Consider the following 21,815-nt stretch of genomic DNA (forward strand, 5'->3'; position numbering starts at 1 on the left):
CACACCGGGCAACATACACAGCATGATTGTTAAATTACAGCAGCTGCAGGAAGCTGCCCCGGCTTTGGGCCCTCATTATAAAGCCTCAGCCTGAGGCCCTCAGGCCTGGATTTGCTTCAAGCAAGCATCGTGTCAATCTATTTCTGCACCATTCCAACAGTTCCATAAACGCTTTGTTATGACACTTCCAAATGGATGATTTCCGCTGCCTTAGATATATCTTTATAGTATCTAAGGTTCCAATGTCACCTGATGTCAACAAGTATTGCATTCACCCAAGCTTAAGTACAGGACATGCCCTGGCATTCAGATTGAAAGTCTTCTGCAGCAGTCAGCTGAGATGAATTAGAAAGGCAAGTTAATCTTATTTCATGGGGCAAATCCCTGAATTGGCGCTGTGCACACCCTTGGCAGACAACACACCAGCTCTGCAGGTGTCTCGCCAGCACTCCCAACATGCAGCCCAATATTCAATAAAACAACAACAAATTGCCCGTCTGCATGCACTTCCAATGAACGGCCCTTGCTTGTTCAACAGCTTTCAACCCTGCAACCCTCAATTTCGTATATTCAACAAAGTTCTAACCAAGTTTCAACCGCCCCTTAATTTGATCCCACTGCCATGTCTGCCTTGTCATGATGGCCAAGTGCAGCTAATCTCCCTCTGTTTGCCGAAGCAGTCATCAGCTGAATATACTCCAAAGCCCAATTGCCTTCCCTCTCCGTGCTGAAGGAGCCAAGAGAGCTCAACAATTCCACTGCGCATCACGAGCGTCAGGTGCTCAGAGGGCTGCGGCGCTTGTCAGTGTTAGACTCCCCCACGCAGCTCTGAGACCCCGGGCTGCTCGCCACAAGGAAGTCCACTGATTCCTCCTGCATACACCAGATGTGGTCAAGTCGCTGCAATGCTGCTTATGGGACAACCTTGGCATGAGTTCCTTTCATGACCCATGTCTGCAGCGTGCATCCATACCAAGCACTGTCATGCCTTCCTTGCGTTGTGCGTTGGATTTGGCCAGAAAGCTGCATTGCACAAGGCCACTGCAAGCCTCCTTTTCCCGCTTTGCAATGCCAAATAGGCCGAAGGAATGCAGGACTGTCCTTGTCAGCATCAGCGCCGAGCGCCAAATGTAGAGGAAAAAGAAGTAATCACATGCCCTGAATGGACTGGTCTTGAGCTCTTCTGTGGGGATTGCAGGTACTGGACTTTCTTCCAAACTCGCTCGCCCACGTATCTTGCAACACTCACACGCTGCCGCTCTTCCCAGTGCAGAGCCAGACTTGTCTTTCGCAGCCCTGTGTCGATGAAACGCTGCAGATGTAGGGCTCATCTCGATGCCGGGGTCTAGACTAATCATTAGTCACCTGAGGGGGAGATGGAGGGAACGCTGCAGGGCCGTCCAGGACGGATGTGGGCGTGGGCAGCAGATCGGTGAGGCTGCCGCAGGTGCCGGCACCTGCCCGCAGCCGCACCACATCAGCGCGCAGCGCTGGCGGCGTCATCACGCTCAGGGTCGCCGCCCTCTGCGCGCAGGAAACACACCAAATCGGGCACAGCCAGATTTGACAGCCACCCTTTCTGTAAGGTTACTCCCCTGTGGCAGATGGCATGCGTAGAGGAAGCCACGCTCGTCCTGGTTTGCTGTTTATGACAGCGTGCGTGTGGCAATGCTCAGACATACAACCACTAATGCAACCAGTCATTGAGGGCTCCGCTCTCTTGTCTCAATTGGTGCTGGCACTCCTAGGGGTCCATTGAAGGTCCATTGGGAGCTTCAGAGCAGTGAAGGACCACACCTTGTATTGGTGGCACTCCTCCACAGACAGCGCAGCGCTGCGCTTGCACAGTTTCCTGGCAGCCGCCTCAAACATGCTGTGCGGCAACCGCTGCAATACCTGCCCCAAGAGAGACACATCCAATTCAGATTCTGTTATTGCTTCTGACAAAATTGTGCACAAATTGCAGTTCTCAGCAGCTGTCACCGTTGGCTCTTTCCTGAACACTTGGATGCTTGACAGAGCAGGGGTTCTGCTGGTTCCATAATCTGCAGGGTGTTGCAAGTCTATATTGCCGCAGCCAGTGTGTTGCATGATCTGGGAGCATTCCAGGAGCTGACCTCAACACCAGAAGCCTGGCCAGATGTGGCGTCCCTGTCCTGCTCCTGCTGCATGCTCCAGACGTTCATGAATGTGCAGAATGGAGCCGTGTCCTCATCCAGGGGGCGTTCCCTGTCACTGCAGCTGGCACTGCTATCCGGCAGCCACAGAGACCTCCCATCTGGACCCCTCTGCACCAGATGAGCACAATTTCAAAGTTCAAAATCCTGCAGATGGACCTCTGGTGTGAGCCTGTGTTTATCGAGCCGAAACACCCTTTTCTTCATCAATCTCGCTGATGTACTGAATTGGAGGCAGGTTGCTCAAGCTGCTCTGTTGAGCTGCTGCAGGATCTTTGCTTGTGGGTGGCAACTCGAATGAGACAGTGTTCAAATGTTGAATTTCTTCGAAACTGGCTGCCCTCACCTCCACTGTGTAGCCTTTATGCAGGTGTTCCCTGGGTGGATCAGTGGCCATGTTGACAGGCACCCTCCCCCTGTCTTGGCCTTCTGCGCTCATGCTGCTTTTGGGTTGGGGAGGTGTCCGGGCTGTGGGTCGCCTGTATCTCTTCCCGATCGATCTCCCTGTGCCAAACCAGCAGCTGCTTCAAAAAAGTATATAACAAGATGGCAATGCTGCCGCCTTCAGGTCCTGTGCGACCATCTGTCTTAGGAAGGAGCTCAGACCTATTCGGTGTATTAACTCACTCTATATGACGATACGCGTTGAAAATGAACCCCATGGCTAAAAACTTTCACACAATAATGGTGCATGTAATTGCCAATTTTGGGTTTCTGACATGTAGATGGGCTTTTCAAGCTCTGATCGCAGGAATTATTTCATTTCACGCGGAAAAACGTCATAATAGATCTAGGTGATCAAAGTAAGCCAGACACAGCTTCACAACAGCCATTGCTGTCCATGACACAGGGGAAGCCTCCTACTGGTGCAAAAGCAGATTCTGTGGCATGATTGCCTTGAGCTGTTCTGAAGCTCACCAGGTGTGTTGCCATCCCTTGCACTGAGGACGCCGCTCTCACAGCCCAACTTGCTTGCACTTGGTGGTTCAGCCAAATCATAAGCGTCCGGCTGATGCTCACGGAACCAGTCAGCGATGTCACTTTGCAAATGCTCAACGCTGCTATTATTTGACATGAGGGTCAGAAGAGGGGGCCACTCTCCTGCTTTCTCTGTGCAAGCCACCATGCTCATCGTGGACTCAAGGGCAAGATGCTTCTATGGCGGGTGCAACAGGCTGCCTTGGCTCGCAGGTATTATTGAACCTGAAAAGGCAGCACTGCGCGCGACGAGAATGAATCGTTGAAGGGCAAATGCACTGGATCTGGATAGATTCCCACCATGGGAAGGAAAGTTTGAATTTGGGATCAGCCTTTATTGGCTTCCGTTCAAAAATTGCCATCAAAGCTGTGATGGAATGAAATGCATCCGAAGGATCAGCACCTGGCCAGGGAATAATCGATTATGCTAAATTCCTGAGAATTATTAGGAAGCGCTGTCAACGACGCAAACGCTGGTGCAGAATTTGGAGCTCAGTCCCTGTGACGTTGTTTGTATCACCAGAAAGAACGTGTCTCACGCCTGCAGGTGATCAGCAGCAATGATTGAAAGTGCAATGCACATTTTGCTGAGATTAATCTTGCCAATTTGAAGCTGACAAGTCTTTTGGTTTGTCTGAAGGCAGTTGATGCTAGTTGGTGACTATTCTTTTGGAGCTGGCACTCAACACCAGATGTTCGTGGAAGGCATACACCCCGACAAGTACGTATCCTGAAAGACACATGGTGAACCTACCCTGCTTTCACCCACAAGAATTGCTACTTCACTGCCCTCATCAAGTAGCCTGTTACTTCACTGCTGCAATGATTGCTCACTGCTGCAATGGTTGCTCTTGCAGGCAGGGGAAGCAGCACCACTCAAGCCGAAACCTCCCACCTGAAATCTGGCAGCGCATAGCACGGTATCTGGGGCCAATAGAATGGGCCAAAGTGGCAGGCATGTGCCGGAGCACATGGCGACTTCAGCTGGACTCAGTTCGCATGAAACCATGGTACAACAACAAGAAACTGTGCGACAAAGGTGCGAATGCTGTACCTGCAGATGAGAAGAGAGCTTTCTGCGAGTGGGAGAATTGGGAGTAAGCAGGGGCCTTGTACAACTCGTCCTTGGCATATCTGGGCTCATATGGTTTTGATCTATATGATATGCCTCTGGTCTTTGTAACCAGATGACCTCCTTTTAGGGCTCCCCATCACAGTATGCAGAGCAGGAATGCGTAAAAGACAGGCCAGGACTGGGCAAAGAGGCTCTACGGACACTTGAGAATTGGGAGACAGGAGATAGTCCTGGCATTAGTGTTTGGCTGCCTTGATTGGCATATTTGCCAGAAGGAGTATCATGTTGCAATCTGCTGTCGTTTCTGGTTGCAGGGCTTGCATGGCTGATGGAGCGGGCGCAGTGTGCACAGGAGCTGGATCTGCACTTTGAAGCAAATAAGAGGGTGCAGGCCATTGTCAGAGCGCTCATGCAGGTTCCTGGCGGGTTCCCCAGGCTCACAGCGTTGTCTGTGACTACTGCCAAGTCTTCACGAAAGGACACATCAAAAGACGGGGCCTGCATTCACATGGCTGTTGCCTGGCTCCTTGGGCAGTCCAGCGGATTGAAGTTCTTGTACCTTGATGTGGGCGCCTTGCCTTGTCTGCCCAGCCTGGCGCACATTCAGCATCTGCAATTACACATCTGTACAGAGAATCTTGTCGACCTGATGCCCGCGCTTGCATCACTGGTGACCTTGCAAACGCTATGTCTGTCATCGCCTGACAATTCCTTCCCAGGTCACCTGAATCTGCAGGGCGTAAGCCAGCTGCAGAGCTTGAATTTGGAGAGATTGGTGCCTGGATCGCTGACACTTGCTAGCGGCACTGCGCTGCATGCAACGGTGTATTCAGTAGCAGACGCTAAGAATAGCCTATGGGAAATAACCAGCGCAAGTGGGGTTCTCGAATCTTTCACATTGGAGGCACCTAGTGCTGTGATTGAAGCAGAGGGTGATATTCCAGAGTGGCTGCTGGGGTCAGCTAAGCTTGTGACATTGGTATTGTCACTAAAACAATTTGGTCACGGGCCAAAATTTTGTGAGACAATCCTGCTGAAAGGCGCTCTAGCACGCTCAGAGCGTCTGTGCATTGACTGCAAATGTGCGCTGTATGTGGAGGTGCCTAGAGAGCATAACTGGAAACTGGTCAACTTCCACTGTGATGGCGAGCTGAATGTGGAATTTCAGAGCGTCGCAAAATTTGCGTTGTCATGCACGGCATATTCCTTCCGGTGTGACAATCTGCAGGGCGTGCATCTGTTCTCGCTGGCACGCTGTATATGGCAATATGGCAGAGATTTTGAGGAGGAGGAGATAGGAGATACAGAGTATACTAGTGCCTTTCACAGCCCCTGTCGCAACATATTGCACTTGGACTTGCATGTTGACTGCCACAGCCTGTGTAGATGTGGGGCATGCCATAGATGCTGCCGTCCGGACAATTTTCAAGGGCCACGTGTCCCCTGCAATGATTGGTGGTGTTTGTGAAAGGCGATTGACTTTATTAGTAATTGTAATATAAATGCTCTCGCATGCATGCATATATATGATGCTTTTGGACCAATCGCCGATAACGCCGAAACGGCGTTTGGAGAAGATCGCGGGCGTTGGATGGATGTCATTGTCTAGACCCCTTTACATGTTGCTTGCTTGGATACCAAAAGATGCATTGCAGCCTGTGTACCTGTCCTGTAGCTTTCCACCTGCCTTGCATCTGTCTGAGTCTCAGGTTGCCTGATTTGACTCCCCATTCAAATTTTTGGCGGCAAGCTGGCGGGCTTCATCATGAATCCCTTTCATTCATTCAAGACCTGAATTTCAGGTCTTTTACAGCTTCAGTGCGAATGATATCAGAAGGACATTGTACAGCTGCCTATCTTCTGATATCATTCGCTTGACATGGTGACATTGTACAGCTGCCTATCTTTGACCACGCTGTTGCCAGTATTCATCACACTGAAAAGTGCAACTGACATCGTACCTGCTTTCGCAAGGATTGGGTTACGAAGTTGAGCGAATTCTTACCGCTGTCAGCAAGAATCTCACATTTCTCGTGCAAGTAAGTTTATGAATCTTCCAAGCCCTAAGAGACACTTGCACGTTGTATCCAGAGAAGTCTATTGCGATGGCGATGTCAAAGGCGATGTCAAATTCACGAGCTGATTTCCTTCCAATTGTGGCTACAGACCGTTGATGACTTGATCCATTGCATCCCTCTGGAGAACGCAACAGAATGTGTGACAGAGCCACATGTTCTAGCATGTGAGGACACTTCTGGCACAGATGCAACAAGCATTTGCCACCTGTACATACATTTAGCCTATCAATTTGCAGCGTGCGTACTCGCAGATGTGTTTCCAGCTTGCTGCCCACTTAACAAAATGCAGCAAACGCCCTTGCAGGACAAAAATTCAACACCAAACCCCTCGAAATCTCTTGCCTGAAGTCTGGCAGCTCATTGCGCGATACCTGGGCCCAACAGAATGGGCCAGAGTGGCAGGCATGTCCCGGAGCACCTGGAGGCTTCAGCTGGACTCTGTCCGTATCAAGCTGTGGTGCAAGGAGGAGAAGCTGGGCAACAAGGGTGCCCCTCCTGTACAGTAGCAGCTTTGCAAAAAAGCTTGCGTTGCATTTGACCTTCACTGCTGTGCAGCAAAATATCCACATTCCATCTTGTGCACAACAGGCCTATTCCTCGTGCCTGTCTCATCTCGTGCGCATTCTCCAAACCATCTGTAATGCTACTAAGAGGGTCCAATCCAGTGCAGCAGGCTAATCTAGAAAACTCATATGCTTATCATTGGGAAGTGCAGGAATGGCATGGCTGATGGAGAGGGCCCAAAGCGCCCAGGAGCTGGATCTGCAGCTTGCGGCAAGCGACAGAGTGCCGGACATAATCAGTGCGGTAATGGAGGCTCCCGGCGGCTTCCGCAGCCTTATAGCACTGTCCGTGAACTCTTCCTCAGGCTCGGAGGAGTATGGTCCAGGCCACATGGCGCGCATTCATGAGGCAGTGGCCTGGCTGTTTGGGCAGGCCCATGGAATCCAGTTCCTGAGCCTGGATGTTTTTGGCCTGCCCACTCTGCCAAGACTGACACATATCGAGCACCTGCAGTTGCACCTTGACAGCAGCAACCTTCTCAATACTGTGCCAGTGCTTTCGAATATGGTCACCCTACAGACACTCTGCCTTGTGTACAGAGGCGGCTGGTGTGGGGTGGCGCACCCTGACTTTGAACTAAATCTTGAAAAGCTGACCTTCCGCATGAGCTTAAAATTAGATGGGTTAGTGCCCACCTTGATAGAATTGCCCCACCGTGGTCAGCTTCATGTGATCGTTTACTCCCTGAAGGATGCAAGGAGGGAGATGTGGAGTGACCTGGCTGATCGCTGGATCCTTAGGTCGTTCACCCTGGAAGCAAGGGACGAGAGTATTGATGATGAGGCGCAGCTGCCAAATTGGATGCTGCGGATAGTGAGGATTGACACGCTCGTGTTGTCGCTGAAAAGCTTTGGTAAAGGGTGTGGGGAGCACATAAAGTTGCAGGGCGCATTGGCACATGTCGACCGCCTGTGCCTGGAGTGCAAAGAGGGCCTCTATGTGGAGGTGCCACAGGAGCAAGCATGGAGCTGGGTCAATTTTCACTCTGATGGCGAGCTGTTTGTGGGCTTCCAGAGTGTGGGTTTCTTTGCGGAGACAGTGCGGCTGTTTTCCTTCCTATATGGTGTTCTTCAGGGCACCGGCCTGCTGTCACTAGTGCAGGTGATGCAGCAACGGGGCATGCATGTGGAGATCGAACAGCTGTGCGAGGTGTACAGTGCAGTCTACAGCTCTCATTGCAGCCTATGGCACCTGCGATTGCATGATGAATGCCCTATCTACAGCAACTGCAGGTGCTTTGCATGCAGCGACTGCTGCCGCCTGGATAACTTCCGCCTGGGACCACTGTGCCCTTGCAACAAGTACCCCTGCTCGTTTTGCAGCTGAGGTCAGTGCGGTTTGCATAGGCATGCACAGTGACAATGGCTTGTTTGCCAAGTGCAAAAGTAGGTATTAGGATCTGTAATTGATGCTGAGCTGTGGATGGAAGGAATTGCCGACTGCGCTTGTAAGATATACGCAGCGGGGTTTCTTGCTTGGGCCGAACAAAATTAAGACAATTCATATAGTGTGATTGCGGTTGCTTGGTGCGGCAAACGTGCGGATGCAATTCCGAAAAGCCGCTGTGCGGGTGATTAAAATTCCTTTTCTCGGTGGTCTGGTGAGGAGAAGGAGAGGGTCTGCCTTGATTGTCCACTGGCTGATGCGTGCCGCATGGTGGATTGTGGAGCTTGCTGGACCTGTCGCCCATCAGATGAAGGCCTCCTAGATTGATGGTTGCCTGAAGTATAGCTCTAAGTGTCACGGTGGAGCCTTCTGAGTGGACTGAACCCCCACCAGTTACATTACTAGGCTACAGGGCTGCCCCAGATTCTAAGTTTTAGAGCTCAAACTGGTGTTCAGTTGCCACCATCGTACGCATGTAGCCAGTGTCCTTCGGTAATTAGTTAGTTGCAATGTGAGCTTGCGCAATGTGGCATGCCTCAACCACTAAACGGCAAGAGTCAACCAGCAATATCATGAGCTGCTGGGTTCTTTTACAAGGTGCTGTGCTTCGAGTGTCCAGAAAGCCAGAGACTCTGAAGAGATAGGGGCTTGAATTTTACCTGGTCCAGCAAAAATATTGAAACAGTCATTACGGCTGTGTGAGCTACACCCCTCCACCGGCGTAGGATCGTGGTAAAGAAAGGTCAACGTGGTGGACCCTGTTATCGATAATAAGATATGCCTGTTCAACAAGATGCATCCAAAAAGTAATGCATCGCACTCCTTGCTGGGTGCTGGCACAGAGGTAATCATGTTATAATTCCTCCGTGCCGGTATAGGGGTAACTAATATACAACATATTAATTACCCCTAGCCGGCACCAGCACCACGTGCAGTGCACTGGACAGCTGATCATACTTATCGTTCGTCGTCTGATTCTAGAAAACTGCCCAGAAGACCAAATCTTATTGGCACCTTAGAGGCTCATACAGCGTAACGACTTGAGACCGGCTTTTTCATTTTTCTTCGGGTGTGAGCTGAGAGTATCCTGCAAGACTGTGCCATGGCACAGCTGGAGCTTCAGGTGAGAAAAGGAATGCAGTACAAACTGCTACACGTCACAAGCTACTGAGATTATAAATCGTCAGTCGCCGATTTTTTTTTACTTCCTGCTGTGCTCTGCGTCTTGGAATCGAGAGGCCAAGCTCTACCTTCGGTTTATTGAGTGCAGGCATGTTCAAACATGCACGTACCCCAAGAGGTGTGGCAGAAAATCGCTCGTCATCTGAGCACGGAAGAGTGGGCGCAAGTTTCAGGAGTTTGCAAAGCATCCTGGACGCTGCATCTATCCAACGTCAACATCACGGACTGCCAGAAGTTTGGTGCTGCAGGTGACATTCTTAGTCAAAGCCTTCATATTTTACGGTCAAATAGCATGCCTTCCTGCTATGCAGCGCAACCGTAGCCTGAGAATCGCTTCTGCAGATCCACAATTGTGCTTGCTGCCAATGATATGATTACCATTACACGCTTCCAGCCCTCAGGGCTAGGTGCGTCGCTTCCAATGTTTAGTGTGTCAACAGAGTCCTCCCTGTTGCAGGCATCCTTTGGCTCATGAAGAGGACACACCATCTCCAGAGATGCCACCTGATCCTCCCAGCCAAGGATGCCAAGCTGCACGCGATGGCATCTCACATCATGCAAGCTCCTGAGCTATTCAGCAGTCTCTTGACTCTGGGTCTTGATTCCCTGAATTACAAAGGCACGTGCGCAGTGGCACTTCTGCCGTGCCTCTTGGCCCGTACTCATGGCTTGAAGTTCTTGAGCCTGCGGCTACAGTGCACGTTCTGGATCCCAGAAATAACTCACCTGCAAAGCACACTGCAGCATCTGCAGATTGACAGCACTGGAGGCACCCTGTCCCAGTTGGAGCCCTTGCTGCCAAAGCTGCAAGGCCTGCGCACATTGTGCCTAAAATCTGATGGGTGGCAGCCTCGAAGTGATAGGACGAAGCTAAGGCTTCAGAGTCTCACTCAGCTGCAAAGCATCCAGTTGGATGACGTAATATCTGCCTCGTTGACCCTTGCCAAGGGTACAGCCCTGCATGTTGGATGCAGCGACCGTGAAACGGCTCTTTCTGAGATGTGGAGCAGTCTCACTGCCAGTGGGGCGATGCGCTCTTTCACCCTCCGCGCCTCTGGCCTTGATGTTCCAGCGCAAAGCATTCCACGCTTTTTGCTGGTGGCCAATAATCTGGAGTCAGTCTTCTTTCACTGTCGGAGCTTTAGGGCGACGACGGTGTGCGTTCCCTCTCAAGACTGCAGTCGGAACCCTGTGGTATTGCAAGGGCCATGGCTGCGCCTAAGGCGGCTCAGCCTCCTTGCTGAACAGAATGTCAGTATTGTGGTTGATGCAGGGCCCATTAACTGGCAGGTCTTGAACATCTCCAGCAGCTTAGTGCTAACTCTGCGCTTTGCAGATGTGGGCGCATTTGCAGAGAAATGCCCAGAAATTTCGTTCACATACCGCCGCCTTATTTGCCCGGACACCGAGGCTCTGGTTGCTCTTTTGGGGAACAAGGGAGTGCACGTTGAAATGAAGCAAGACGACAGGGGCAGCCGTAATATGTCCACATCCACAAGGCGCTGGTCTACAACAAACCAGCTGCACAGTATCGACAATAGATTTAAATTGGATGACTGTTGTTGTGGTGCCTGCTGGAAATGTTGTCCCGTGGACAAAGACCTCATGGACTGAGGTAATGAGAAGCATAGTTGCCTCTGCTAGATTAATTGGGCCTCTGTTATAACTAATTAGGAATGCTAGGTAGAAGCTATAGTATCCAGAGGTCCCTTATTAGGCAGCTGCATGTGCGTGGCATGGTGAGATTGCTACCTCTTTGTAAGCAATGAGTATTTGGAACTTGTTCATGTACAGGGACAGATTCGGAATCCCGGATTCTGGGGCCAATGCTCTTTGCAAACAGTCATCACGTGGATTTAATCTAGCAAATTTTCCCAATGATGGTGTTGTTATCAACACCGGAGAGCTGCAGTCGAAATTGCGCTGAGTCTAGCGGCTAGACTCTAGCCTGAGGCCTCTTGACTAATCTGCAAAATGGCACTATGGCCGAAACTCTCATGTCATCTGCTGCTCGTAATGTGTTAATATATGAATGTAGCAGGCCGCATCTTGGTGCCTTTGAGCAAAGTGACTGGTTCGGATTGGGTTGCCACTGCTGTTCTGCATCCATGGCTGACATGTCTGTTGCATTCAAATTTGAAACCACACTCGCTAGCCTATTTTAGCTCATGCCGAAGCAGCTATCCGAAGGAGGACTTTGATTGGCGATCATTTGTATCTGGCCTGGAGTACCCTGTCGAGTTATTGCGGTTCAGATGATTGTTGTGGTTTAACTCAAAAGCGCAAGATTTCGATTTGATGTGTTGAAACTAACTGGAAGGAAGTCCTCATGGTTATGCTCATCTGCCATCCATTTCGGAGTCTTCATCTGCAATCTTGCACATCTGCGAATCTTACGCGCCAATTCTCACGTAAAATTACGACCAGGAGCTCTGTAAAAGTGAGCTCCTTCTTCGGTAAGAAGGCTCCTCAGGTTTCAGAGGTGCGACATCGTGCTACAAGATAGCGCTTTGTTTCCTGCAATGCTTGGTATCTATTGGGACTGCTTGACGAAGAAGTACTGTTGTGCAGGCAAAGCCTTGCAAGAAATGCAAATCAAAGGGCAGCCTCACGTGTCCTAGCTGCAAGGTAGGCATTGCATATATGTGCGCAGACATGGGTCAATGTAAGTGACCGTGCTCAGTGGAACTGACCTTGGCTTTGAAAGATCATGATGATGGTGTGCAATCCTCTGAGACAACCTTGTTCCTGCACAGGGCACAGGAAAGAACAAGAAGAATGGGAACGTCTTTGAACGATGGAAGTGAGTGTTGCAGCTTTGTTCACGCTGCTCAAACATTTTAGTGTCATCTGCTAGTGTCTATCTTTGTGGTAATGCGTTCCGTGGCTCAAGCTACCTTCTCTGCAGGTGCTATGACTGCCAGGGATTCGGGCTGATATCTTGTCCAGAGTGCGGAGGGAAGGGACTCACACCGGAGCAGCGGGGAGAGAGATAGTCAGTTGCAATCTGCAGAGATGACAGTACACGACAACAGTCATCCTGCCACATACGGAGTCTCATCATTCCCAGTCAGTCCCATCATTCTGCGCTGCACGCGCAACAGTGTGATAAGAATCAGGCCCTATGGACAAAGGGGCAAGGAGAGCAGTCTCTAATGCAGGGGAGCTAGCATTATAAGAGAATCGGTACTGTGCTGACTTGGCAAGCCCCCAGAGGGTATTGTTATGAGCGTGAGAGTGAGTAGATGCAACATACCATCGGTTCGCCGGGAGAGCTTCGAAGGTCACTGACAGTCTGCCATTCATAATTAGGGATATGCAGTAATGCATCATGGAGTGGCACACAGCACATCGATGACTTTGCCACTTGGATGTGGAAAACTACGGCACACCCTCTTTCACCCAGCTTTGGGCTCTGAGAGGCCAGTATCCAGCTTCTGACTGATCAGACTGTCATGACCGCGTTTACAAGAATCTGTGCTGGCGCAAAGCGACTCAAAAACATTGAACTTTCATCCAGGGTAGTATTTGTGGATGCAGGAGGTGCCATATAGCCGTGTACTGAACACCAGCACCACTGTGTAAACGACAACCTCTGGAGGATCGAAACTGCAACATAGTGCACCATCATCATCAAACAGAATAATCAAAGCATGCATTGTGGGAGCCAAAACACCATTTTGCGTCCCAAATCTTGTACACCTCATCCGTATGCAAACGTCGTTGCTGTGCCAGCAGAATTTTGCTGAGCAGCCTATTTCACCTCTGCCCTTCCTGAAAACAACAACACAGCAAACGTCCAGCTGGAGACACAATCAAACTTCTCCAGGGAAAAGAAGACAGTCACAGGAAGGCTCCGTCCACGGAGGATGCTGTGCTGGCGCCGCGCGGCCGCAGCCGGCCAGTTGAGGCTGAAGGGGAAATGAAGCCCTTGCTGGCTCTTGCGCGGTCCACCGCATCATCCAATCGGTAGCCCAGCAGATCCTGCGAAGAAGCGCATATCTTAAGCTCCATATTGGTGGTGAATAAGCCAACAGATGAGTCACGAACAGCAACCCACATACAGGGCACAACCAGTAAGCGAGCTGGCTATGCAAGGAGCCTGCAATCTCGATCAAGTTCCCGTCAGCTGGCCATCAACTCTTCACGCTTCAGGAGCACACTCCAGAATCCGGCCATTCTTTTATTACTGAGCAGCCCATTCCACATTGAACATTTCTTTGCTGACAGCTATGGCGCTCCCAGTCACAAATTGAGGCGGGTTGCAGCCTCAGCCATAGCCATGCAAATGCAGACTTTGGTACTCATGCGTGCCTGCAACTTGGACATGGAGCAGCGAGAAGGCCGCACCTTGCGCGTGAGGATGCCCTTGACATGGTTGTGTTGGTCGACGATGACTAAGTGGCGCAGGCCCAGCTGGCGGAACATCATGTAGGCGCGCTCCAGGGAGAAGCACTCCGCCACGGCCGGCGCGCTCGTGTTCACATACGGCGTCAGGTCCAGCACCCGCTCAAATGCTGTGCCGTCCACGTGCAGCCCGTCAACACCGTGGCCCTGCGCACAATTTGAATTTGAAATCAAATAGGGAATAAGAGAGAGTGAAGTTGGTCTGAGTCTGGCATCATTTGCATCCTATCGGCCTGCTAACTCTGCAATACAGAAGCCAGGCAGGGAGTTACATTGACGAGTCTGGTATCACAAGCAGGTCCTCGGTGTAGGCTACCAGCAGACTTGAGCAAAGGCCTTGGCACCTTTCCCAGCCCAGAGAATGGCGGCTGTAGCACTAGAGGAAAGCACGGCGAACAAAGCACTGCGGCACGCTCTTTGGAACCGAGGTGCACCGCGCACACATGCGGATGCTGACACAGCAGGCCTGGTCTTTTTAAACAGGCATGAACGGACTCTAAACAGTCGGCACAAGCTTCATCCTCAATACGTAACACCACACGCACAGAACTGCATTTCTGATCCTGTGGTGTGATGTTTGCGCATTGCGCGTCACCTGCAGGACGGCGAGCTGCTGCTCGGAGATGAGCGAGCGCGCGGCGGCCGACACGTAATTGCGGTTCAGCTCCTCATAGGGGACCTCCGGCAGGTCCCCCCCCTGGGCCCCCCGCGCGCCCCCCGCCGCCAGCGCCCGCCGCATCACCACCATCAGGTGCTCCCGGTTCACCAGCCCCACCAGCACCTGCGCGAAAACGGATGATGTACCCATTCAGATCTGAATTGAAAGTTCTGTTGGAAGGAATTGTAAGAAAACACCAAGAAGAGGCTGAGTGTAAGGAAAGTCGCAGACACACACGAATGCACGCACCTGGCCGGCGGGGGAATCGCGCACGACGGGGAAGCCGTTGTGGCGCGAGTCGCGCAGGACCTGCCGCACGTCCTCCAGCCGCATGTGCTCGCGCAGAGTCACTGCCGGGGCGGCCATGGCTGCGCGCACGGGGACAAGGTCCAGCGAGCGCTTGGCCCACGGCATGCTCGGCAGCCACGGCACGCACTTCACCTGCAGCGGGCATGCACGCAGAATGGCATTTCTTTCTATAGAGTAGATGCCGGGTGGCCGAATGGTTTGCTGAAGAGCCATGCACTTTCGCCAGCAGTGACATGCACTCCACCTAAAAGACCGGCCAGACAGCACCCATGATGAAGCTGTTCGAATTGCGGCGACAGCAGTGTACACAGTCTGCGCAGATGAGCAAGGCTGCAAAGGTGCCAGGGCACACACTGCATGCTCTGCAGCCCCAGGCGCACTGTGCACCCCTGAAAGAGCATCCACTTGACTAGGAGCAAAAATTACTCCAAATGCACTAAAGCCCACTGCACGTGCTCTCAAAGCTGGCGCACGAGCGCTTCAATCTACCTTGGGACCGCATCGCTGGCATACCTTGAACACCACAAGCTACTTTTTCGTTTCATGGCAGTCGGCGAGTGATCAACTTGCAGCATGAGCATGGCAATGATCACAGGATTAATGGTATCTTGGAGCAGGGGCAGACCTCGAGCAGTCCGTGGTAGAGGGAGTGCGTGGCTGCATCGGCCACCCACTTGGCCGCAAGGATCCCCACCAGCAGCGGCAGCAGCATCCGCACGTCATTGCTCACCTGCACAACCCACAGCATATGCTTCAGATGACTCCCTTTAGGCATTCAATTCAGTCTTGCATGCAAAACCCATTATATATTGGCAATCTTTCTCTCATACGCTGCAACCTTGATGGCCAGCCTGGAGAGCCCATCTGCACAAGGGTCCCTTGATCTCAAGAGAGGGAAAGTCATCTGACCTCCATCATGATGACTGCGAGGGAGATGGTGAGCCGAGTGACTCCACCCATGAACGCGCCCGCGCCGATCAGCGCAAAGGCCCCCGGGTCCACCCAGGACCAGGGGCTCGGGGGCAGGAACACGCCAAGAGGCGCGCTACATTGCACCAGGGAAGAAATCTCAGATTCCCTACACAGCGCTAGCCCCCCTTTCTGCTGATAACTTTGACAGTCGAGGCGCACGTAACGACATGTCCTTGGTGTCTTGCTGCCTCAGCTACACAGGGAGGTTGTCTGAACTGTCAAAGTGGTCGGCTTCCCAGAAGTGTCTAGACAGGCCACATGCCACATCCAAAGACACATCATCAAGATCACCAAGACAGGCACACACCTGTGACATGCAGGTAACGGAAACAAGGCTTTGTCCGCGGCACGGATTTTGCTTAAGGGTAATGTGCCGGCACAGCCTCACTCAGTGACGGCAAGGGGAGTATTAATGTTTCGCATTAATACTCCCGTTGGTGACGGCCACTTGAACAGCCAAATTTGGCACTCTGCGCAAGTACTCATGATAGCAACAAGAGCAGAGACATGCGCAGGCTCACTTGGCGGAGCCGTGGCCGCCGGCGGCTGCAAAGTCGACAGCAATGAGGCCCACGATGCGACCGATGCAGGAGCCAATGAGCAGCATGGGCACAAAGAGGCCGCTGGAAATGGCCGACCCGGCCGCCCACACCGCGCCGGCAAAATAGACCGCCAGCATCACTATCAGCGCCGCATAGCCAAACTCCCGATGCGTTCCGCGCGACAGCAGATGCTTGATCGCGTCCTCGCCTGCAAATAAGCGATTTGCTTGCAAGCTTTGATGTGGTTAAATACACTCCCGGTCTGTTGCGACCTGAAGACAACTGTTCTTGACAGCCAAGATAGCAGCACCCCTCACAGAATCTGCTGATGCAAGATAGCATTAGCAGGGAGGGAGGAAAATGGCTCTGGACACTCGCAGAGGAGCAAGCTGCATGGAGTACAGATAAACCGTGGCCAGGAAGACGAGGGATAATAATTTACTGAGCAGAAGTATGCGTTCCTCTGGGCCCTGAAGCCTCAGATGACCTCTACGTGGGGCACCCTTTCCTAGGCATTCAAGCTGGGGATAAGACTGTATATTTTGAGCCATTCAGGAGTCTTGTCGAATATAGGGAAAGAACACACCTGTGACGGACATGAGGGTGGCGAGCTCGTTGTAGGTGGTGGGCAGAGTGGCATTGCGGCGTGGGGCTGGCATCTCACTGTCGGCCGAAGCGGCGCTGCACGTGTACAGCTCCAGGCTCTGCTCCACTATCCGCCTGCCAGCGCACGTGCATGCTTCTAGACAAGAACGTGCATTCAATTAACACAATTGATTTGATATCATGCCATTGGCATAATATTGAATCTGTATCTGCTAAGAGGCAGGGTGCGTGTACAGGAATTAGGAGCAGGCACCCGTACACCGCAGAGGCCCCGCTAAAGAGCGGCTCTCTGCTTGCATGAAAACCTCTGTTAAGCAAGGGATCATTCTGGCCTCAGTGACTTCCTGGCGGGCTGGACAACAGGCAATCAACAGCTTTCGCTTGCAAAGAGCCAGTAACACGGCCATTGCACCCAGGCCACCCCACTACAAGGCTTCAAGCACAAGGACCGGCCCTTGTGCAGCGGCTCACTACGGGTTCTGCACAAATGAAGTCAGTCAGCTGCCCCTCGACAAGCGGGCGTACCCAAGGTAAGACTCAGCCTTCAGCTGTGCATAAGGTCTAGCAAAAGGGATCGGGGCTCACTGCACATGCTGCGCGGTGCCCGGTGGGCAGATGGGTTTGGTGGCGCCCTGCTCAATGACACACTGGGATGCTCTGCATGGGAATGCAAGCGGCAGCAGCATGCCCGCCGTCACAAACAGGCCCATCAGAATGCATGGCTCCGCCATTCGCCACCCCTTGCGCCCCTGGTGGAGACACAGCAAGACTTATTATACATATTTGTGGATTCCTTTTAGAGCAGCTTTGGACACTGCTCTTCGTGACTGACGTAGCGCTTGGTCACATTGAGGCTCATAGTGTGTCAAAATTGGATCTCTTGGAAACCTCATTTGCAATTAAAGTGCAATGAAACAGCCGCATGTCAAGGATGGGGCTGATCTAATGAGCCTGTCAAGTGCAGCGGATGTCCATGACATTTCATGAGATCAACTTAATCCGCGACATATGGTTATTGAGAGACATTTGAAAACAAGTACAAGAAGAGCGCACCTGTAGGAGGGCGATGCGGAGGCGGGCAACTTTGAGGTTTATGACCGTGAAAAAGATTGCCAGCAGCCCACAGGCCACCCCAATCACCGCCGCCGGCGCCACCGCCGCCACATGATTAGTCAGCGGAGTCAGCACCTGCGCGCATGCGCTGATCTCAGCATTGACTCATTAGGTGAGCCAAGACATGTGCTATGAAGGGTGTGTGAGGGTTACAGCTGGTCTTAATATTTGTAATCCCCACATTTGCAGCGAGGGTGACTACAATGCGCATAGGTTCACTACCCGTGGACGTTTGTGGGTTTCAGCAATGCAACATGCCTCTTCAAAACCTTAGATACCCACTTTTCGTCCAGATAAACCTCTGCCACTGGCAAGATTCTGCTGCCCAGACAGCCATCAGCAGGATATGCTATTCTTGTAGGCGACAGGCTGTGCACACACCTCAAAGAAGACGGTGGAGGCATCGCCGTCGAACAGCCCGAAGTGCCCCTTGTTGAGCGCGTGCTGCGCGGACTTGAAGGTGTCCAGCGTCAGCACAGCCAGCATGCATGCGAAGAATATCTGCCACCCCAGGGCCTGGCTGAAGCTGTTCGCCAGCTCCTCAAACGCGAACAGCAGCCCCCCAATCGGCGCCCCAAACGCCGTCGCTATCCCCACGGCCGTGCCTGCATGGGAGCATCCCAGAGCTTCGGACTCTTCCCAAGGGCAGATAGTTTTTCATCCTGCAACGTTGCTCTGGTACTAATTCTGTGGAGTGTGTGTAGAAATCTAGGTAGAGCTGAAATTTTGTGGACACTAACACTATCACTATCAGCCGCTGTGTTGAGGCAGCAAGTGTATGCTCTTCACAACTGTGATACTGTGAATCCACTGCTGACAGTGCCCTGTGCCAAATTGTACAGGTGTCCGAGTGCACCGAAGCCAAAAATTTTCAACTTTGATGATATCTGGCAATTGTGCAGGTAGGCAATAAACCTGGATCCCAAAAGCATGCTTTGGCAGAAGGCAGAAGAGAGACTGCCAAAGTAGACCGCAAGAGACTTCACATATCCAAAGGCGCGCCAGGCCACACTGATGCGTGTAAGCTGAGGATCATGCTTGAAGAGCGACAGACCCATGTCAGAATCATGCATGAATATTATATTTAGACAATGATCATGGACCGTGGGGAGACTTGAACACCCTAAATTAGAGACCCAAGAATCACCATTAAAATATATGCAAATAAATGAAAAGCAGCGCGCACCGGCGGTGACGAAGTCGCGCTTGTCCTTCGGGTTCTGGAAGCGCCTGAAGAGGCCGGTGGTGAATCCCAGCGTGGTGGAGTGACCCTGGCTCAGCGCGGCGCCGATCATGGCCCCGATGTGCACCATGGGGCCCTCCGGTCCCACAGGGAGCCCGCTGCCCACCGCCAGCACGCACGAGCAGAACTTCACTATCAGCGTCTGCACGTTGAACACCTGCGCAGATACAGCGAAAAAAGCACACTCGTTGATCTGGTAGACATGGCATGTGCAAATCTTTGGCATGCATCACTACCACGGACAACATGACTATCAGCGTCTGCACATTGGGCACCTGCGCGTGCATGTGCGCAGGCATGTGCTTAATAATTTCTTTACTAGAATTTTTTAGGCAGCACGAGTGCCTGTGCAGGCTATGGTCTTTTTTGTAAAGCTTATGAAAGACTGGGCTGATGAAACAGTGGTCAGCTTCAAGCCTGCTGGCACGGATTTATAAGCACCGGTGTTGCCACAGATGCTCCTGCAACTGTGCAAGGGACTGAAAAGCAAACCACTCTTCCATCAGCACAGCCTTTACTTGCCAAGAAGGAGCCTAGTCAACCATCCATACCATGCAACACCCTTCCACCTTACAAACACTGATACACACGACAGCTCAACGATGCTCTCTGCCACGGGCAGGCAACCCAACGAAACGTTTCCCCTCTGATCACCGGAAGTGACAACAGGAGGTGTGTTGGAAAACATGAATCAGAGTGCATTGTTGTCTTTTGAGTTTTTAAAAAGCGGGGCGTACGTGCGGCAGCATGCAGCCGTTGAGGTAGGCCATGACCTCGGCCACGCCTGCGCCGGCTGCCTGGGGCGCCCAGTTGACCACCATCCAGGTTGACCCGAACACCAGCGCGATGCTGTACGCCATGTTGAACAGCCAGGCCACGCCGATGTTCGTGTGGCCCACCAGAAACCTGCATGGAAGCAGTGCTGAGCCTTCTGACCGCTTTGGGTAGAGAGATACTTTGGTGATAATGATGTCCAATGAGCCTCAGATGGATCTCAACAGGTCTCTAATTCGAAACAAAAAAAAACAACGCCCTTGGAATATCTCAAGATGGCATTGTATTGAGGTTCCAGAAGTGCTCCCTTGAAGAAAGCATGATCGACTGAGACCGGCCAAGGCAATTCCAGCCAGATGCCACCCCAGCAAGAGAAAGACTCTGGGTAATTTTGACTGCAGCAATACATTGCAATGAAGATACTGGAAAGGCAAGCACTGACAGTGTCTTCAGAGCAGAGCCTGCGTAGGTAAGGGGTGGTGCACGCACCTGACTGTGCGGTACTTTGTGTCTGAGAGGAGCTCGATGAAGAAGAAGAGAAAATAGCCGATGAGGCCGACAGTAACACCGATGCTGCCCATCATGAACCATCTGTCCCACTGCCGCCTGATGAGGACAACCCCAGCCCAGTCAGCAGCTGAAGCTCACTCTTCTTGAAACGAACTTGCTTGAGGACAAATTTATGACTCTTCAAAGTCAAGGAAAAGAAGCAGCTGTGCAAAACTCGCCCACTCAGCAAAGCAAGGCACTTCAACAATGTTTCCTCAACACCTCAGCAAAGCCAGTACATAGCATTGTTGAAGACACGATCCAGAGAAGAATGAGCAGAGAAGAAAGAGCAGAGAGCATGCCTGTGCGGTTGGCCTGCAAGCCATCGCCTGTACACTTCGCTGTTGGGCGGCAGGTAATCTATGCTCTCCACATCTGCCAGCCGTGCCCGCTCCTCCCTTGTGTAGTAATGATTCACCCCCTGACAGAAGCCCATGCCCTCAGACATGATTGCACATGCATGGAATAATCTTTGCTCATAATAATATGGCAGGGTACTGAGCTCAAAGAGTGCATTGTGTAATACAGTGTCCGCTTCCAGGGCCAATTTGTGATGAAGAGCATGCCCCAGGAGCGTTGGAAAAGAGCAGGTGGCATGCTCACCGCTCCTTCCAGATCGTTGCCTCTCTGAAAGAGGCCCCAGAAGACGCTCCCCATGTGCCTCCGCACCGGCACTGTATCCACTTCATCATCCAGGTAACTTGTGGACGTTTCAGATACTGCAGAAGGCCTCACTGGGAAGCCAAAAGACTCCCCATGTGATCCAGTCGCCTCGAGATCATCTCCTGCAGGAAATCAACACTGTGATTTTCAACGATGAAGTGTGCAGGAGCACCCTGCAACATCTCACAGCTCTCTAAGCAACTTATACTGATGCATGCAGACGTAAAAGCACTTGTATAACAACTATGCGCATACATCAGATGAGGCATACCTCCGGGATGATCGGCACTAGGGAGCGAAACGAGAGGAACGCTAAGAGAGGATCTGTTCCTGGCCATGATAATCTTTGTTTCAGTTTATTTTAGCCGGGCAAGCTGTTGCTCACATTGTCAAGCACTAGAATGCAACGATTTACAAGAACTCAATGATCCTATCTGTTCTCATCCCTGCACATTACGAACATTCTTTTCTGCTGTTCGGTGTTGGTCATAGTGACATCCTGATTTGCTCGCGCTGATAAATCTGACCGCTGGTTCTGT

The 21,815-nt window shown here is 51.9% G+C and overlaps 4 protein-coding genes across 4 annotated transcripts; 2 read left to right on the plus strand and 2 right to left on the minus strand.

Moving 5' to 3' along the window:
- Positions 1 to 774: 774 nt before the first annotated feature.
- COCSUDRAFT_43545 (hypothetical protein) lies at positions 775 to 3,309 on the minus strand (the record flags this gene model as incomplete). The annotated part of the gene is made up of 6 exons (XM_005645721.1): positions 775 to 873; positions 1,366 to 1,524; positions 1,798 to 1,896; positions 2,118 to 2,288; positions 2,524 to 2,681; positions 3,096 to 3,309. 6 exons carry the CDS (start codon positions 3,307 to 3,309, stop codon positions 775 to 777), a joined length of 900 nt encoding a protein of 299 aa, XP_005645778.1.
- A 3,403-nt stretch (positions 3,310 to 6,712) lies between these two features.
- COCSUDRAFT_57142 (hypothetical protein) lies at positions 6,713 to 8,140 on the plus strand (the record flags this gene model as incomplete). The annotated part of the gene is made up of 4 exons (XM_005645722.1): positions 6,713 to 6,794; positions 7,024 to 7,274; positions 7,563 to 7,973; positions 8,120 to 8,140. The coding sequence occupies 4 exons, from the start codon at positions 6,713 to 6,715 to the stop codon at positions 8,138 to 8,140; spliced, it is 765 nt and encodes a 254-aa protein (XP_005645779.1).
- A 3,874-nt stretch (positions 8,141 to 12,014) lies between these two features.
- Positions 12,015 to 12,436, plus strand: COCSUDRAFT_17931 (hypothetical protein; the record flags this gene model as incomplete). Its single annotated transcript, XM_005645723.1, has 3 exons — positions 12,015 to 12,068; positions 12,197 to 12,243; positions 12,349 to 12,436. Coding segments are annotated over 3 exons (189 nt in total), but the record flags the coding sequence as incomplete, so codon positions are not given.
- An 847-nt stretch (positions 12,437 to 13,283) lies between these two features.
- On the minus strand, positions 13,284 to 21,614 carry COCSUDRAFT_43546 (Clc chloride channel; the record flags this gene model as incomplete). The annotated part of the gene is made up of 18 exons (XM_005645724.1): positions 13,284 to 13,424; positions 13,791 to 13,994; positions 14,443 to 14,628; positions 14,755 to 14,946; positions 15,440 to 15,544; positions 15,724 to 15,859; positions 16,308 to 16,536; positions 16,915 to 17,048; positions 17,520 to 17,683; positions 17,988 to 18,122; positions 18,429 to 18,652; positions 19,234 to 19,447; positions 19,527 to 19,565; positions 20,028 to 20,196; positions 20,554 to 20,670; positions 20,949 to 21,034; positions 21,217 to 21,398; positions 21,548 to 21,614. The coding sequence occupies 18 exons, from the start codon at positions 21,612 to 21,614 to the stop codon at positions 13,284 to 13,286; spliced, it is 2,724 nt and encodes a 907-aa protein (XP_005645781.1).
- Between the last annotated feature and the right edge of the window lie 201 nt (positions 21,615 to 21,815).

This window comes from Coccomyxa subellipsoidea, assembly GCF_000258705.1.
Source record: "Coccomyxa subellipsoidea C-169, whole genome shotgun sequence".
NCBI classification, from domain to species: Eukaryota; Viridiplantae; Chlorophyta; class Trebouxiophyceae; family Coccomyxaceae; genus Coccomyxa; species Coccomyxa subellipsoidea.